Genomic DNA, 19,616 nt, shown 5'->3' on the forward strand with positions numbered 1-19,616 from the left:
TAGCAAAAGATGAATCATCCTGACATTTCACAGTCAGAATCCCTTTTCTATTAATTTCTCATAGCCCATTATTATGGGAAGCGAAGAAACAAAAGGATTGGCCGTCCACCAGGTATCCACAGCAACACAGAGACAAGCATGAAGAAGGCAAGCAGGAAAAGAAAGAAACGGAAAAACTTCTTTGTTCATAAGAAGAAACGCTCTTCTACCTCTGTAGATAACACACCTGTTGGCTCACCCCAGGTATGATAACGCATACAATTTATTTAATGCACTCTCTGTTCCACAGATATTAGATAAATGGGTGTTTTGGTATTTTGCTACACACAGTCTTCACTGTCTACCTCTGAGTCTCCCCGTCTCCTTTCCATACCATTTCAGGGCAGTGGGGGTGAAGAGGATGATGATCAGGATGACATAGATGAAGAGTCCCTTACGGAAGACAGCACCTCCGAGCACCAGGAGGAACTGCTTGAAGAGTCTGAAGTGTCAGAAAAGAAATCGCGGTCATCCTCCCCCACACAGAGCGAGCGATCCCATTTTGGAGCTCAGGACCGGGACAAACGGAAAAGGAAACTACGCGCCTTTTCTTTCTCAGATGATGAAAATAAGCCTCCTTCACCAAAGGTAGGTCTTGGAATTTTTTAAAAAAAGAATACCTTAGCAGCAAGCATCTAGTGTTCAGAAAGAGAGATTTTGTTCATCGGGGGTTGTCTCTAACTAAATCTCTGGGAATCCCCAGAGCAGATATGGGGTGTGCACAGGGGGAGGAGAGGAAGGGAAGGTTGGGCTCGCAGAAGTCTTTCCATGTGCACAATGGTTTAGCTGGATGCAACCCAAGGTCATTAAGCCATCTAATGATGAGCCTTGAAGGCTGAGGGCTTCCCCCCCCCCCCGTTTATTATTAAATGGAAATAAATGCTCATATTTGTCAGGTCTTCCTAGTACTAAAATCAAAAGGGGCAAAATAATTGTTCCAATAAGCAGGTGAGGAAATATTTGTACTGACTTGTGACCTAGCAAAGAAGAAACAGACCCTGTTAAGGAAGGATTATTAAGAGTAGTTTTGAGGTTTTCTTTAGAAGCAAAATAATCCATTTCCCTGCATTCTAATTATATACATTTCTGATACTTGTTATTTAAATAACAGTTCCAGAATATAGATTGGGAGAGTGCAGGGATGGCAGGTTTACCCCCTCTCAGTAGAAATTTCCCTCCCAGGACACTAGGGAAGACTCAAAACCTCCTTCCTGGTATATCATGCATCCAGAGCATGAACTCTCTACTGAATTAGCAACAGTCAGTTGTGTTAAATGCATATACACAATTTAACCTATTGTATAATTCAACATATAAACTTGCATATAATTTGCACTTATTGCAACATGTTGCATACCTTAACTCACCACAACAGCAACACTGCAGTGATTAGGGTGAGGAAATCCAGCCAGATGGGTGGGGTAATAAATTATTATCATCATCACCACCATTATATAAAAATATACAGTCGTACCTTGAAAGTTGAACGGAATCTGTTCTGGAACTCCGTTTGACTTCCAAAACGTTTGGAAACCAAGGCACTCCTGCAGCAAATCGGAAGCCGCATCAGATGTTCGGGTTTCAAATATCATTTGCAAACCGGAACATATACTTCCAGGTTTGCGGCATTCGGGAGCCAAAACATTCGAGTCACAAGGCGTTCGACTTCTGAGGTATGACTGTATACATATTCCACCTGTTCTTGTTAGAAGCTCCATGTATAGATCTCATCTAGTTGCTGGGATTTGGGGGTTTCCCCTCCAAGTGCTGCCCTGTCAACATTTTTTTGCTACAGTCTCAAGAATATACAACTTGGAGGGGGCAGAGAGGGGGGGTGGTTTGTGGATTCTGTTCATGAGTACATGGTTCACACTTTATGAATTAAATTTGATCAGCACACACACAAAATCCCTAACACCGAGAATCCAAAATGTCATGATCTGTGGTTCTTTTCAGGAGATAACTCGGGTGGAATTGGTGGGAATATACGAAAAGAGTAAATATGCTTGAGCAGGGCAAATGTAATATTTTTGCTTTGTTTTGGGACTTGTGGGATAGGAAATAAAGATAGACGTTGGAGAAAAGCTGCAGCTGGACAGCAACCCTCTGGAGTGGAGTGTAGCTGATGTTGTGCGGTTCCTCAAATCTACAGACTGTGCCCCATTAGCTAGAATATTTCTGGATCAGGTATTCTATTGTTTTACTGTTGGCAATTGTTAACTGAGCACATGAAATCTCTAGTCTTTGTCTCAATAACTTTCTAGCATTGCAAATAGTTGTCGAGGGATGTATTCCCATTTGATTTGTTAGCTTTCAATCAGACCATTTAATGCATCTTAATGCCATTTTTTTCATCAGTTCTGAACCCTGTTCTCTCTCTGTCTCTCAACAGGAAATAGATGGACAGGCGCTTCTCCTGCTAACTCTTCCCACTGTTCAGGAGTGTATGGACTTGAAACTTGGCCCAGCCATTAAACTTTGCCATCACATTGAAAGGGTTAAATTTGCCTTCTACCAACAGTTTGCTAACTAAAGGGAGGGGGTGATAAATTGGAAAATGAATTTTTAAAGCACAACTGCAGCATCCTACTCTTCCTTCAACAGGGTGAGGCAAGGAAGGTCAGACGGAAACTGCTTATAAACTGGCATTTGCAGTCTTGCACTTTGAGGGGAGGGGAAAAAATACTCGGAGCAAAACATTAATGCAATCCCAGCTATTTTCGCAGCTGTCTATTGGCTTAAGAATGTAGTAGTCGCTTGTTCTGTACATCAGGACTTTTTTGATGAATAAAGGTGGTTGTAATCTCTCCTCTAAGGGGAGAAAAAATTCCTGTAGTTCTGGTCTGAAATGGACAGACTTGGTAGCACATGGAAGGGAATGCCGATTGATGGAAATTTCCTTGCCATTTGCAGAACTACTTCATTTTCTTTGTCTTAAACATAATTTTTTAAACATTAATATCGCTGATTGCCAAGATAAGTGGTGTGGCCAAAAGCTTGAAAACTGAAGTGCAGCCAGATGTTTTTTGTTTGTGATTTTTAGTTTGGAACTTGCTTTCTACCTCTTCAGCCTGAAAAAAAAAGCTATGAGGGAATTACATTTTTCGGGGAAGGTCATATATGGCTATGCAACATGTGCTTTTCTGCAGTCAAAATAGGAATGCCAACATTTTTTCACCTGACAGAGGTCCTGGTCCTCCAAACGTTATCTGAAAGTCACAGATTAAAGAAGTTAGAGCTGTTTGTCATGGAGGGGGGGTGCTGAAGTTTGTGCCTGACAGAATTTCTGCCTGCCAAGGCACAGAGAGGACAAGTTTTGGGAACTGTAGAACAGGAGGTTTGAATGTTAACATATGGCTCTGCTTTACAGATAAGCTGCAACCGAATTTTTTATTATTTTTTATTTTTTACTGAAAGCTGCACAGAAACATTGACACTTTAGTATCATTTCTCTTTTTGAAAATATTTACTAGAATATTGCATGGTATGAGATTGGGATTAAGTCTTCTCGTATTCCCATTTGTTTTTGGAAATTGACCTTGCATCTGTAGAGGAAGAACGGACAGAAATGTTGAGCTCTTATCAGTTCTCCAATGTTTAAAGGGTTTCTCCAGAAAATTGTAGTTGTTTTGTAAATGCATGGGTGAAATGTCGTCTTCCCTCTTCTATCTTAAGTATATAACAGAAATGATTTGTGATGTCCTTTTTGTTGGACAGTTCATGCAGCCTGTACTGTGTGTACACCTTAAGAAATGGGGTCCATAGTTCTCTATATAACTTTGTGGGTTTATGTAGAGGCAATTCAACTATGGTCAACTTAATAATGTGCTAGCTAATGCTTATCTATACAGCAACTTCCCACAACTGCAACAACTAACTGTTGGTGCACATTGCTGAACAATTACAGGTTTTGATTTCTGCAGAGTGAATCCAGCTTCGTTGGGATCCAGCCATGCACCAAATGGGCTTCTGCACCCATTATATGTGTCTATTAAATTTGAAGTATATCCATGTCACTGGATCTTTTTGATCTTCACAGTTTGAAACATTGTCTTCCTGCAGAGTCACGTTCCAGGATATATATGAGTGCTGTTTAGGAAGAGGGTTGTATGGTGTCTTAAAAGAAACGAATAACCTTCCTAGCTTTATGAGACCCTAGATAAGAGTATGGATGCAGTGAATGATTACTCAGAGCTTTCATACTTCAGGTTTCAACCAAAGTAGGTTTAGTACATTAAATGCTGTGTAAATGAACATATGGACCAAGTTTGCAATTACATTTATATATTGAAATGAGTGCTACTCAACTGGTCCATTTATTTATGAGAAATGCACTTGTATGTGTTGGTTTGAATGCCTCTCTCTGGCATTGGGTGGGTGGGGTGGATCCAGGTTTTTTCATTATCCAGCTTCAGTGCATCTTTTGCTTTATTAAAAAGGTAACTATTGGGTACCTTCTGGGGGGGGGGATAAAAAATCATAAGAATGGCATATGTACAAAACTTGTATGTCTTGAGATTTTCAGAGTTTTTAAAGTAAAACTTTCATACTCCATGCATTGCTGTAAATAAGCCAACTTACGTTTCTAAAGCCAATGGAGTAGGTGCTGGCTATCTGTGATATATTTATAAGCTAATATTTCTGCCCTACTTTAGGAGTTTGATCCCAGTGGGATCCATTTAGGGGCTGTCAGAAAGAGAGATGCTTTCCATTGTTTGTTACTTTAAGTCATTTCTATGCAACACATGAGTAGTTGTACACTTCATTTCTTGAGGCAATTCAAGCGTATCTTGTGGGCTGAATTTGAAGCTGTCTGCAAAGCATTCATCCCCTAAGTAGCCCTGGAATATTTTCCAGCTTCAGGGAACTGTAACCTCATCTACAAACCCTACATTTCTTTCCATTTACTGCCCAAATCAGTTCAATTGGAAGCTTATCTGACTTAATGCTGTTAAAACTTCAAAAGCTTCTTGTGCTACTGTAGTAGAGTGGGAGAGAGTCTGAAAAGTTAGATAACATTGTGCATTTTAACTATGCTAATGACATTCTTACTAGGATAAAGTACATGTGTCCAAAGCAGAGAGTGAGAAAAGATAAACATAATTGTTAGATCTCTGGGGGCTAGTTGCTATACAATGACTACATGAAAATAAATTTATAGGTACTCTTATTAAACAATATAGGTTTTCCACTTGATTGGCTTTTGGGGGTGGGAAACAGCAGCTTATAAAGCTATTGTCAAAAGAAATTCAGTACATAATTTTGGTTTACACTCATAGGTTCTAAGTTGCATCCTGTTAACTGGCACAGCTATCTAATAAAACGTGAGGTAGTTGATAAAGTTCTGGTCTAATTTTACTTGGCATAGCTACCACTTCTATAATGCTAGAAACTTGAAAGGAGGTAGGAAGCCTGTGCCATGAAGGGCTTATTCCAGACTCTGAAAGAGACAGGGGTTGGGGTGGAGAATGACAGTGCTTTAAAATTTATGTACCTGCCATGCAACTGCCAATCCTGTTAAGATAATGGAAACATTGTTAGTCCTTTCACAAACCCATCTCTGAAAGGACTAACCAGAGGTGGGTTTTTAGCTACCCTTGATCTAGCTAGCATGCCCATGCTGGGTGTGGCCACCCCATGCTGTCTTGCACAAATCTGCATGCAAGCACAAAGGGCAAACTCACAAACCTCTACAGCCATTCCATCAATGTGTCTAATTTATAAATGTTTCCCTTTTTTTCTGCCACTGCCATAAAATTGCTTTGATGGAGCTAATGAGACACCTGGACCCAGAGGTTAGCCACCAATGCTTTACAGTAAGGTAGAATAAGTTGAATACTAAATCTATAGCAGTGTGTCAATTAGGGTACAATACCAGGAGCAAAGGATTTTGCAGTCCTCCCTATCTACAGGCTAAGAAGGAAGTCAGCATTCGGAACCTCTCTACCAGCTGCCACAGGTAGGACTGGCATCTTTGCCCCTCTACCATTGGTGCTTCAGCATCAGGGGGAAACAGGATGGATCAGGATCCAAGGTTCTCCTATTCTCCCAACACACCCCTTGGATGCACTATGGTCCTGGAGCATCTGATTCTAGTGAGACCAGCAGGGCTTGGCATCTGGCAGTGCTGCTGCCAGAGACCCTTCTCTCCCCCCCTCCTCCATTCTCATTGGATGACTCTACCCTTTAGTGAAATGAGCACACACTTTTTGTCTGATTTGCAGATACTTTTTACGTATTACTAGCCAAAGCCTAATCAGCTCAAAAGTTTGTCTTGTTGGAGAATTTTGCATGCCAGATTACCTAGGCAGTGCAAATCTTTACATCAGCCGCTTTCTTTCTGCACACATTGTGAAGCTTTATGAATTCATACCAGAGTGTTGCCAAAAGTAAAACAATGTTTTAAATAAGGCTTTTGTTGTGATTTTCAGTTTTGTCTAAGATTTTGTCTACTGTGAAAGTAGTATCTGAAATAGCAAGATTTGCTAAGCACAAAGGGACTTGCCTGAAAACCTCATGAGTGTAAATTTGACTGTGTGCTGAGAACTCACGCTGGTATTAACTTTCCCTAAATCATTCATATATGAACTTTGTTGTCAAAGGTAGCCTTTTAACCATGAGGCTAGAATGGGGTTTGAGCATGCAATTTTAAAAGCTCATTATATAATCCATTATATAAACCATAGATCCAAACCCAAAAGCGGGTAAGTGGGAGTAACTTTCCCACCCCTCTTCTCTCCAGAGGAGCCCCATTGAAAATGTACTAGGAATGCTGGAGAATTGGGGTATGATGTCCTGAAAGGGGAAGTAATAGAATAATAGAAAAAAAGATGCTCCAAGCAGATGCTACCGTTATAGGTGTGTCTGCCCATTTTTTTCCACAGAAAGAAAGGAAGTCTCCTTCTGCCCAGCGCTACCCACTGCAGGCTGGATTAGTAGCTGATGAGATCTGTAGTGAACCTTGCTAGTGTGAATTCCTTTTTGAAAAGGATCAAAATTGGAGACACTAGAAGTACAGCAGTTATTTATATTAGTTACTTGCTTGTTAGAAGTTCAACCTAATTATTGCACTGCTGCTGACCAGATTAAATTACTTAAAAGAATAAAATCAAGATTGAACCATGGAATGCAGCACATTACTTCCTCCAGACTCTAGAATGAAATGCAATGTTCCACTGACTTGTTGTCTTAAACTTCAGGAGTGTGGAAACTGGATTTACCAGAACTTTGGAACTTCAAGTAATGAATTGAAGTGATTTTTAAAAAAATTCTGTGAACTTACTCCTTTAACTGCAACTCCTAAGAAACCTTAAGTACTATCTGTATATCACAGAGGCTTGGTGTTTGTCAGCTTCTGCTGCTGTTACCTAATCACCCAGTCTACTCTCATACAGGACTGCACACAGATTTTTCCATTGACCTCTGAACCAGTTCTGTTAGTGTTTATAGACAATCAGAAATCTCTTGAAAGAGCCTTCTAGGGCAGGTACTGCCAGCATATATGTAGATCTGTTTTGTTGTAATAAATCATTGAACATGCACTTTCCCTGCTTTGTTCTTTCTTTTTTTAAAAAAAATATTAAAGATGTATATTGTGTTGTTCCTCCTGCTTGCTGTATTTTTCTTTGATTTAATATATATAAATTATATGTGTGAACTGAGGGTAAAATTCAAAAATGGAGAAATATGCACATAAAATATGCCTATTGAAGATCCTCCTTTACTGGATAGATGTATCAGTTAAAGGGTTAAAATATTTTAAATGGATTATTTTGCTTGTTTTTTTCCCTGTAAATGAATGTACATAATTTTGTGGTACTTCATGACCGTTTAAAGTGATTGTAAGTAAATTTTAAAAAATACTTAAATTGCTGCTGGTCTACTTTTGTGTCAATAAGCTGAGTATTGCTTGAGTGCTCAGAATGTTACATGTGTCATTGAGGGGAAACTGGATTACATTACTAATACATAAACAAGCACTTGAGGGTTCATAGGCACAAAGGTGAATTTCCAAGTGTCTTACAATTATGGTTCAAGAAACATTATCATATGCTCTTAGTGCTGGGCTTATTTGCCTGTGACCCTCTTAGGAAAGAACTTTTGCAAACAGTTTTCCCTAGAAAAATCTGCTGGTAAGAATGCTGCTGGATAGACCAAAAGCTTTTCTTGTCTAATATTCTGTTGTCCACACGGCCAATCCAGTGCCTCAGTTAAGAAATGAACAGGAACTGAGTCCAGTAGTAACTCTCATGTGTTCAACAGCATATAGGCTCTGTCAGTGGAGGCAATATACCAATAGTGTTTTTTTTACTGTTTTATTGGTTTATCAAAACAAATACAGAGACATATATATTTTCAGTTTAAACAAAGTAAATCATGGTTGTAAATCTTAAGTTGCATTTATATTTGGACCCCCTTCCTAGAAAAAACCTTTCCCATGTCCACTTCGGTTTGTAAAGGGATATTGAAGTAGATTTAACCTCCTTACTTGATTTTTCTTTTCCTGGTGGTTCCTAGAGAACAGTTGATTAAAGTAACACCAGAACCAAATTAGGTAGTGTTGCTGGCTAATTATATTTTGCAATGAATCAAATGAATCAATTTGTATTCTGGCCTGCAAAACTAAGATTGTTCTCTTAGACACTTTTATCTGTTGAACACAATAGATGAATCTTATTTCTGAACAGGCATGCATAGATAGAATTAACCTACAAGCAATTTTTCCTCCGGCCAAACTCCATACTTTGTAGTGATCTTAGAAATAAGAAAATGTTTATTGCATTAATGTTTAAATATGTAAAAATAATTACCAGCAATCACCTTATCGCCCTCTCAACAGTATTGCATGCTGAGAACTGCTAGTGTAAGGTGATGAAAGCTCAAGATGAAACGTGCTATTTTAATTAGGTTTGATAAATCTGGTTCTGATAAATCTCATAAGTGAGCTTTTAGGAAAAGAGAAGGGGCTTGTCTGACTAGATGCTCTCAGAAGCACACCATACTGAAGTGATCTTATTCTTCCTGAAGCTTTAAGATTGTGTTGGAGACACACAGTGTGCCTTGGAAAATCTATACATTTCTCCCCTGCCACTTCATATAAGAAAGTCAGGCAGGAGTCTAGTTTTTCTGACTGACAGACAGCTCACTTTGCTGTCAAATTGACATAAAATAGTTTTTCATTAAATTTATTTCCCTAACCTATGTACCTATCTATCTGATACAGGTTACTTAAATTACAGGCATCTCTACAGTGTAAACTATTTCCATAAATACCCCCCACTCCAGAATGTGGTAAGCAAATTATTTCCACCCAAACTTGAATGGATTCCCTTGCATACACAAAGCCGCCTATACAGTGGTACCTCGGGTTACATATGCTTCAGGTTACAGACTTCGCTAACCCAGAAACAGTACCTCGGGTTAAGAACTTTGCTTCAGGATGAGAACAGAAATCATGTGGCGGCGGCAGCGGGAGGCCCCATTAGCTAAAGTGGTGCTTCAGGTTAAGAACGGACCTCCAGAATGAATTAAATACGTAACCAGAGGTACCACTGTATATTTAAAATGTGACCGACATCCTCTACGGGGGTGGGGGGGAGGGAGGATAAGTCAATGGGAAGACATATGAAACTTCAGATTTTTCCATAGGGGAAGTTCTGCTTTGGACACAAGTTAAAATAAGTATCCTCAAAAGTTGCCGAGCTACATCAATTCACTTACCAAAGTAGTACTCAAAGCAAATATTTGATGCACATCCTAATCTTAATAATTATCTTAATAATTATTGTGTTATATGTGGTTCAGGATTCGTTCCAGCACCAGAGGAAACTTTGCAATTCAAATATACATGGAAGACAACTTCAAGATTTGGAATTTAAAATGTTTGTTTTTTCTAGATTGCCTCCTGCTAGAATTAAACTCTTGTCCTGCATTTGAGCTACAAGAAACATAAAAATGTATTAATATAAAACTGTTCTTTGCTCAAGAGTGTTACTACGGTATCCCTGAAGACAAGTCTTAATTCTCAATGTCAATTACATGTACAGTAAAGTCTTTTGAGAAGAGTTGTAGAACCTTGCATGTTTTAAGCATAGGTTGACATGTAGTGTTAAAGTTCTGCCATTTACATTACAATCCTATACAAATCTACACAGAAGTAAACCTAGTTTGAGTTCAGCAGGACTTCATCTGGGGGTAAATGAATATAGGATTGCAGCCTAAAGCAGAAAAATAGCTCAGTACAAACTCACAAGTAAATATTGTGCTGCATACAATTACGCATTCTTTAGTTGAAAACAATGAAATAAAAAACACTTCAATGCACATTCTCCAGCCTGAAAGCACATGCAACTGAATGTATTGATTGTGCACTCAAACCATTCTCATTATACATTTAAAACATTTTATTTCCTTCTTGGGTAGAGAAAAATAATCAGTCATGGCTCAGACATGTCACATGGGTTGATATCCAATGGCCTGGTAGATGTTTATCTTCTAGTATGCAACAAGATAAATATTTGCTCTCAGGCATTGATAAACCTTCATTTTACAAATCAATACAGCAGATATTTTATTACATACAGTACTGAGATCAGTGTGATGTTAATAAATATCCCTGTTCACAATTACAGCTATAAATCATCATGAGAAAACAGTTTGTTACAGACACGAGACACAAACTAGTTTTGTGACATATCCTCTATCAAAAGAAAATTCGACCCATTCTAAGTATACTTGACTCCTGGCATAAATATATTTTTGCTGGCATCCATTTATTACTAAATGTGTCATATAAAACTGGAGTGCACAAGTCACCAAAAATTGGAATGTCTTTCTGCAATCTTAACCATTTCTACTCAAGAAAATGGCTGAGTTCTGTAGGAGTTTACCCCCAGGTAGGTAGGTAGGATAAGATTGCATCCTAAATACGAGATCAAAAAATCCATAACTTTGAAGCAAGTACAAAACGGTAACAGTAAGGTTCCTGTGCTGTGAGGATAGTTTTCACCATTAGGGGGCGTCAAACTAGTCCTCAGAGTCTAATACCGTACAGTAATTAGCAGGCACCCGTGTTTCTCGGTGCTATTTGCACAGTACAGTATCTAGCTTTGAGCCTTGAGACCTGCTCAGAATTGAGATACAAGTCTTGAGCTCAAGTCCCTGTGCCAAAGTTTTAAAAAGTCTAAACTGAATTCCCCATCTCCAAAGTATCCTGAAAGCTGCCACTTCTAAACCCCACCTAGACATTGTTTCTCAAACCAATGGCATGTGTTGCACCTATGCAGCTGTAAAAAGGTGATCTCAGGTTTGGTACAAGGCTGGATTTATTGCTTCTTGATTTTATTTTTTTGCCTTCCCCCTCCCCCCCGTAAACCGCTTCGAGGTCGTTTTTACAATCTAGCGGTATATAAATCTTACGAAACAGATAAAATAATAAATGAGCCCGTGGGTTAAATGGTTTTTAAACAGGCCAAAAACAGCATTAGAGCCTTTTTTATAACGCACAATAACAGCAATAGCTAGCTTCCTGCAGGCGCTTACTTTTCACAGCACCAGATCCATTAGGCTGGGAGACGGGAAGTGGCAGCCGTTTCCCGCTCGAGGTCCTGCCATTCCCCACAGCGGCCGGCGTCGGGTTGCCGAATGACCACGGGCGACCCTGGCAGGCGCGTCTCCTCAGAAGTAAAGCTGCCTCCTCAGTGGCTTGGGCTGTGGCGGCAGGAGCTGGGAGGGCGAAGGCTTCCTCCTTCACCCGCGGGCAGAAGCGAAGCTCCTCCTCGGAAGAATGCCCAGCCTCCGTCCTCGGCGCAGAAACAGAACGGGCCGAACCCTTAGCTCCGCGGCGACTCCCCCCGGGGCGCCCAGCCCTCCTCAGACGACGAAGAGAAGACCCTCCCAGACCCGCATCCCGCCTCACCTGACGGACGGAGAGCAACGGCCGCGGCACCGACGTCCCCTTGGCCCCGCCCTCCCCCGAGGCTGACGGCGCAGCCAATCCACGGCGCCTGACGTCACGCGCTGCCGGTGACGCGGCGCGTGGGGTTCCTCCCCCGTCCCCAGGAAGCGCCGCGGAGCCTGCGAGCGACCCTCCCTCTCCTTCCCTCTGGCCGGCGCACCTGCTCCGCGGCGCGCTCAGTCCGCCATGGGGGGCTCCCTGGCCCCCAACAGCTCCTTCCTCGCCACGCCCAGGCCGGGCTCTCCGCAGGGCGGCGGCGCTGCTGGCGGGCCCGGCGCTGCTTCCTCTCCGTCCGGGGATGGGCCGGGCTATCGTGGCTGCGAGAACGGGGCCCTGATGGACAGCTTCGGCATCTTCCTGCAGGGGCTGCTCGGGGTCGTGGCCTTCAGCCTCCTCATGCGTGAGTCCCTGGCCGGCGCTCCTCCCCGCCCGCCTGCGCCCTTCTCCCCCGGGAGCCCCGGGGCCAGAGAGACAGAGAGACCCCCGCCTCCGCCGCCTTCTCTGCCTCGCAACCCGGCCCCTGGCAGCCTCTCCATCCTGCTTCCCTGGGGCGCCCCAGCCCCACCTCCGCGCCCCTCCCTCCTTCCCTTTCCTTGCTCTCCTTCCCTACAACTTCCTGCGAGTTTCGCTTGTCGTAGCCCGTCGTCTTCGAGATGTAGCATGACTGCCTCTCTCTCTGGGACCGGCTCTCCTTTCTGTGCTTGTGGCCGAGCGGGTCTCTCTCGTGCTCAGCTGTGCTCTTCCCTCCCGCCCCCTACAACCCCCATTGCTCCTGGTCTCCCGCCTTCTCCTCCTTGGTTTCCCTCGAACAATGTGCTCAGGAAAACCCACCGCCGCCTCTGTGGCTTTGTTCTGCCTCCAGCTGCATCCCCGACTTGATAGCGGAGTCCCCTTCTGCCTCCCACTCCTTGCATCCTCAGATGTGTTTTCAACACTGATTCAACTCCGTATTAGAATATGAAGTACTGTAATAAAGATTGTCTCGGAGCATGGGCGCTTTTCTTACTGGTGTCCAGGTAGATAGATGGGTGTGGGCACTTCACTAAGTTGCCAAAATCGCTCTGCTCAAGGGCCCTTTTAACTTCCCTTGTATCAGCTGTATGAGGACTCCTGACAAGTTTGCTTAATCCCCTGTACACTGACCCTCCAAAATGGAGTTATGGCTTGCCAAGATTCACCTTCCCTTGATGTGACCCCATGCCCACTGTATTGACATTATGGTCGTCATTCTTTAAGTTTGTCGCATTTGTAGATGGATGCTGTTCAAGGTTTCTTTACTAAGTGCTTTTGTCATCTTTTGGAGTAAATTACTTCTGTTACTATGTTTTATTTGAGGCTGCATGTTCACTTTGTTAGTGGGAATGGAGACAAGTGGACCTTCTGTTTCTTTTCATTTTCAGCTTCCTGCCTATCAAGCATGAGTTTGGGGAGCATGTTGCTCTAAACTTTAGCTGCTTAAAATCCATGGGAAAGTATGTTTAAAAAATGAAACTCTAGTGTGTTCTAGCGCTTATTCTGCAAGAATAAATATAGCAACTTGTCTTATGAATTGGCTTTCTGAGAAGTGTGGTTGCAATAGCTGTCTGCCTTCTGCAGCTGCTGTGTGCAGGAAACATGTTAATTTGTTTTGAGATTCCAAATGCTGTGAATCTCACAGAGTGGCTCATGTTTACCAACTAGATCATGGTGTTTTTTTAATGGCTTATGCACTATTGCCTGTGTTTAGCTCTTCAGAGAAGAGTTGCACCCTCCAACGTCAATCAGGTTCCCTTCCTCCTGTGTTTAGCCTGGTGAAAAAAGCTTCAGAACTTGCATGCTATTTTGTCATATTTTGGTTGGCTTAATAAAGGTGGTGTTCTGTTGCAGATTTTGGAACCCTCCCATATTTGATTCTCAATATGTGTATTCTTTATGCCATTGACAGTCATCTTCCCTATTCAAGTGCTACTCTTATTATCACTCTGATCTGTCTTGCAAAGTGTTGTGCTAATCCTTTGCACAGTATTGCTTAGAGACCCATGAGCTGGCTGTTCACCATTGGAAGAAGCATTATGTAAACTTTTTCTCTGTTTAGCAAAGTAGGTTTACAAATTTTCTAGCACTCATCTGTAGCCCAAACATATATTTGGTGACCTCTTGGTGTGTGTGGTTTTGCCATACATTTGGATATTGGATTCCCCTTTATGATCCACCTTATGTCAGACTAATGCTTGACTGCAGGTCCCAACTCTCCAGTTGAAGACCAGAGTGTCTAAAGACTTCAAACCTTTCCCAGGTCTGCTGTTTGGGATCCTCAAGTGTGGCTGCATAAGGACCTTACGGATGAGCTGAGATTTAACATGTATAAGAAATGGAAGAAAGGGGAAATCACGAAAGAATTTACACAAGTAGTAAATAGTTGCAGGGAGAAGGTCATTCTAAGCCAAAGCTCAGACTGAACTCAGACATGCAAGAGGGGTTAAAAATAAATTTAAAGGTTTCTTCTGCTATGTTTGAAGCAAGAGGAAGAAGAAGCCAGTAGTAGGTCCCTTGCTTGGAGAAGATGGAGAAATGCTGTTGAGTGACAGAGAGAAGTGGGAACTGCTCAACACTTACTTTGCCTTTGTCTTCACCCAAAAGGAAAGCAGTGCCCAACCTGATGATAACAGAGTAAACTATGCAAGGAGGGAGCTGCAGCCCAAGATAGTAAAGGAGGTGGTATTGGAACACCTGGCTACTTTCAATGAATTCACATATCCAGGGCCTGATGAGCTACACCCAAGGGTACTAAAGGAGTTTGCAGATGTAATCTCAGAGCCTCTGTCTATAATCTTTGAGAATTATTGGAGAATAGATAAGGTCCCTGCAGATTGGGCAAATGTCTCCATCTTCAAAAGTGGGAGGGAGAGAAGACCCAGGTAAATGCCGACCAGTGAGCTTGATATTAATACCAGGAAAGGTCCTAGAATGGATGAACAGTCAGTCTGCAGCACTTAGGAAAGGATGCTGTGATTACTAACACCCAGCATGGGTTTCTCAAAACCAAGTCATACCAGACAAATCTTATTACTTTTTTTTTGATAGTTACAGGGTTGGTGGGTCAGTAAGACTTTTGACGAAGTCCCCCAAGATATTCTTGTGGAGAAGCTGGAAAAATGTGGACTGGGTGAGGTAACGGTTAGGTGGATTTATAGATGGTTGACTGACCAAACCGAAAGAGTACTCATTTATGGTTCATCGTTATCCTGTAAAAATGTGACAAGTTAGGTGCTGTAGGGTTCTGTCCTGGGCTGGTTGTTCAACATATTTATAAACGCCTTGGATGAAAGAACTGAGGGGATGCTAATCAAATTTGGAGAGGCCATCAAACTGGGAGGATGCCGCTGAAGACAGAATCAGAATTCAAGATGCCCTTAACAAATTGGAGAACTGGGCCCAAACTAACAGGATGAAATTCAATAGGGACACATTTAAGGTTCTACACTTAGGCAGGAATAACCAGCTGCACAAATATAAGATTGCCAGCAGTACGTGTGAAAAGGATCTAGGGGTCTTAGTAGACTTAAGCTTAACATGAATCAACAAGTGTGATGCAGTGGCTTCACGTTCAAAAAAGTGGGGTTCCAACTGAACATCAGGAAGATGTTTCTGTCAGCAAGAGCTGTTCGACAGTGGAGCACACTCCCTCAGAAGGTGGTGAGCTCTCCTCCATTGGAAGTTTTTAAGTAGAGGTTGGGTGGCCATCTGTCTTGGGTGCTTTAATAGCTATTCCTGCACTGCAGGAAGTTGGACTGGATAACCCTCGGGGTCCCTTCCAAATCAACAATTCTATGATTCTGTGTGTGATTAGAAAGGTACAGTCATACCTATGTTGTGCACCTGAAATAGCTTGGAAGGAAGAATGAATAGGCTGACTCATGTTCTTAAGTGTTATCTTTTATCAGTGTGCAGTAAGCATAGTCTGGAAAATAGTAGACATTTTTTCTCTTCCTGTTTAAAAATAAATGAGTACAACTCATTTTCCATTGTTTGAAAACAGCCAAACTTGTTGTAGCTTTCAGAACTCTTATCCTTTCTGTTGTGATACAGTTAGAATGCATTAAGGCAAAGGTAGTGAATGTGTGCCCTCCATATGCTGTTGGACTACAAATCACTTCCTGAACAAGGTGGCAGGGTGCTTTGGGGAGGGAAATCACTAAAAAACCATGTGGTTCCACAATCAATTTTCCATCATAACAGGGCTCTTTCCACCATAACAGTTCCTGTGTTTCCAGTCACCTGAAAGCTGTTTAGATGTGTATTATATGTAACAATTTTTCTCCTTCACTTTCCGTTCACCTCCACCAGCCCATAGATTTAAATGGACACTCATGCATTCAGGTGTAGCAGATACCTTTAAGTGAGCCCACCCTGGAGTGTGACTATCAGATTCTGGGACAACTTGCTGTGAGATTGGATAGTGCAGGCTTTTATTTGATGCTGAGATTGGGGGCTTCTCTTTGACTCCAGGTGTGCCGTTACCTTCCCATTGGGAACTGAGTCATTCATTATAACAAAGCAATCCTGGGATGGAAGCTAATCTACCCTTATTACAGCAACCATCCTTTTCTATGTCAGCGCTGCTTCTTTCAAGACTGATTGGGGCAATTGTGGGCCTTTGCTCATCTTGCTTCCCTTATTTGTTCCAGTGGGAAGCAGAGGATCCTTTTCAGCTCTAGCTTGTTTGTTGTTTTCCTCCAGCTGTTCCTCTCCATGGAGGGAAGGAAAATAGACTGGTTCAGGGGCTGATTCAGCTATTAACTTGAGAAGACACCCTACCAGTATACCTGAAGCCAAGTTTGTGTTTTCTTTCTTTTTAGAGTTGGTTAGATGTAATTGGAGAAACCATTAGTCTGCAAATTTAAATCTAACATTCTTTCATTTGAGATCATATCATATCTGACTTACATCAGATGCCATAGGAAGGCATCTTTGTAGCATCTCAGACATCCTTATTGCTATATAGATATTTTGGAACCTATTACGTGATCAAGTTATGCAACAGATTTCAGGCACATCCTTGCCTATTGTTTTTAAATGGAGGTGAGGGGAATTACAGTGGTACCTTGGTTCCCGAACGGCTTAGTTGCGAACAAATCAGCTCCCGAACTCCGTAAACCCCCGGAAGTAAGTGATCTGGTTTGCGAACATTTTTCGGAAGCCAAATGTCTTCCGCGGCTTCTGATTGAGTGCAGGAAGCTCCTGCAGCCAATTGGAAGCTGCACCTTGGTTGTTGAACAGACTCCCAGAACGGATTAAGTTCGAGAACCAAGGTACCACTGTACTCTGTCTTTCCAACATAGTGATATGTCCTTTCTTCATTTCAGATCATACACAGTTTTCATTTTTGCTTGTTAACATCTCTTCCTCATTTGTAAATATCTTTTTATCTTATATTCCGGACAGGGTTGCCGAATCATAAATATATAAAAGAAGCTTAGAATAAACAAACCATGGGCTTCTCTCCCCAACCAACTCTCACGCCGAAGAAAATCTTATCTCAATTCAAACCTTTGATCCATGTAGCTAGTATATTCCGCAGTATGTTGTTGCAACCCTTTCCCATCACACACCGGTAAAGTAAAGCCAATTAAAGATCCAATTAATGGCAGTGTAGGGTTTTTTTTGCCAGGCAAAGCACTTTTACATTCAGTGCCTCCCACATTCCATGCCGAAGCGGGAGCCAGGTACTGAGACAAACTGCGAAAGTTTGAAAGTTTATTTTTTTATTTATTTATTTCATTTCTATGCCACTTTTAAGAAAAACATCTCACTGTGGTTTACAGCCTGTATTAAAACATCAAATAAAACCACTGAGAATAAAAGGTTACTGAAGAAAGTCAAATAAAAAGTTTGCATTCATAGCAACATAATTAACAGGAAACTAAAATGTTCTCAAAAATTTCTAAATAAAACATTACAAAGGAGGCCAACTACTTAATGCACACTTAACGCAGCAAAGTGAACAAAAAAATTATCTGAAACATTTCAAAAGAAAAGGAAGTCAAATGCAAAACACAGTTTAAAACCACATACTGTAATTAACAAGAGAGTAAAATATTGTCATAAGCATAGAATGTATCTGCTGCTGTTGCTGCCAGTCCTGCCAATGGTGGCTCATGGTGGGCACAGGCTGTGGAAGCTCAGGCTCAATGATCTGGGTCTGCACTAAGAGACAACCCCCTTAAACAAAAACTATAGCGATATGTCACGGAAAGACACTACTTTTTCTCAAAAACCTGTAGTTGCCTGAAAACAGTTACTGTTAAGATAAATATTATTTTATTGGGCCAATAAAAATGGCCGGTGTATGTCACTGCCATTATTTTTAATTTTAGAATGAGTGACAGGTGGAGTAGATGCGGAACCTTGTTCATGTGCGTAGTTCTGTTACCCAAAGCTTGGAGCAGGCCCCAGAACTCTGACAGGTTTGAAAAGATTTAATGCTTAAATGTGTGGTATGTGGTAAAATTTGTTGGAGTTTTGCCATCTTATAAAAAAAAAATGCTATAGATTTTTTTTCAAGTAGTTTTTATAAGGGATATTGATTAATTTTATAGATTCAGATTGATATGCTAGGAAATAAGATACAGTATTTAGTCTATTGGGCTGTAGATTTTTCAAGCTTATTCCTTTTCTTTTTCCATGCCTGTGGAGCAGCAGAACACTGAAATCAAAGGAGTATAGAATACTATTCATACTGGGGGATCTTAATAATTACAGGAGGTTTTAAAGGTCATTTACGTGTGAAATTCTCCAAACTGCACCTCCAAAGTGGTCCCCTTTCCCCAATATCTCCATCCTTTATAGGCAGTGTGATCTTACCTCAGAGGTAGCTTTGGATATGACCAACAATTGTAGTCCACCCAACATGGAAGTGACCACGAAATATACTAACTGTACTTGTTTATCATTTCTGAAGCTATTTTTTGTTGCTTAGGAAAGCCTGAGTAGTTGGTTTTACTGTTAGGATGGGTCCCATCAACCAACAATTTGGGATTTCTTTCAGTTTCAAAGAGAAAAGTGACAAAATGAGGAACCAAGTTGGATAATTTGATTGAGGTAAGCATGGTTGTTTTTGTCCCTAGCAAAAACTTACAGGAAATTAGTTTTGTCTTTGAATCTCAGATTCATCACTTGGAGCACTAGTCTAAAAACTTCTTATTGGAGTAACTGCTAGACTCTTAAGTTTTTCTTGGGGCCCTATATGATAATATGGTTTAGTGTGTGAAAAGCCAATTAATCACAGTATCATTTAACAGTCTCACTTAAAAGTACCTGCACAATACAGTTGTGAAGTCCCCTGCTGTGGAACCATGCTTGATCCTATTAGATGGAGAGGCATCTCCAGGAGTCTTTTATGGTGTAGAAAGGGCAAGAATTAAATTTATCTTTTGTCTCCCAACTACGAAGTACTATTGTATTTAAATAGCAAAGTTGGGGGAAATACAATAATAGAAGTGGGGAAAATTTATTTCTGCCTCTAGCTGCTTTTCAGTTGCAAGGTAGCTGCTGATAAATTCTGAAACAAATCTAGCAGATTGCTGGAAATACCTTTCAGCTTTTTCTGAAATGGGATCAGCAGTGTTGATGCTTCTTGCCA

General features: G+C 41.4%; 2 protein-coding genes and 1 long non-coding RNA gene across 10 annotated transcripts in view; 2 read left to right on the forward strand and 1 right to left on the reverse strand.

Moving 5' to 3' along the window:
* Positions 1 to 7,907, forward strand: part of SFMBT1 (Scm like with four mbt domains 1) — a 77,463-nt gene extending 69,556 nt beyond the window's left edge. For all 4 annotated transcript variants that reach the window (XM_083429110.1, XM_083429113.1, XM_083429111.1 and 1 more), the window contains exons 18-21: positions 65 to 243; positions 382 to 627; positions 2,098 to 2,226; positions 2,432 to 7,907. In XM_083429110.1, coding sequence (XP_083285236.1) covers positions 65 to 243; positions 382 to 627; positions 2,098 to 2,226; positions 2,432 to 2,572 — 695 coding nt within the window. In that variant the 3' untranslated portion in view covers positions 2,573 to 7,907. The remainder of the gene's footprint in view (positions 1 to 64; positions 244 to 381; positions 628 to 2,097; positions 2,227 to 2,431) is intronic.
* The window catches only part of LOC310672288, a 37,131-nt gene extending 25,127 nt beyond the window's left edge, over positions 1 to 12,004 (reverse strand). For all 3 annotated transcript variants that reach the window (XR_014508490.1, XR_014508491.1, XR_014508493.1), the window contains exon 1: positions 11,581 to 12,004. This is a non-coding gene — a long non-coding RNA (uncharacterized lncRNA). The remainder of the gene's footprint in view (positions 1 to 11,580) is intronic.
* Positions 12,005 to 12,059: 55 nt separating this feature from the next.
* Positions 12,060 to 19,616, forward strand: part of LOC310672275 (store-operated calcium entry regulator STIMATE-like) — a 31,987-nt gene continuing 24,430 nt past the window's right edge. For all 3 annotated transcript variants that reach the window (XR_014508487.1, XM_083429232.1, XM_083429233.1), the window contains exon 1: positions 12,060 to 12,395. Coding sequence is in view for 2 of the 3 variants with exons in the window: in XM_083429232.1 (XP_083285358.1) it covers positions 12,182 to 12,395 (214 nt within the window). In the remaining variant the exon portion in view is untranslated. The remainder of the gene's footprint in view (positions 12,396 to 19,616) is intronic.

The sequence above is a fragment of the Podarcis tiliguerta genome (assembly GCF_965153285.1).
Source record: "Podarcis tiliguerta genome assembly, chromosome: 2".
In the NCBI taxonomy this organism is placed as follows: Eukaryota; Metazoa; Chordata; class Lepidosauria; order Squamata; family Lacertidae; genus Podarcis; species Podarcis tiliguerta.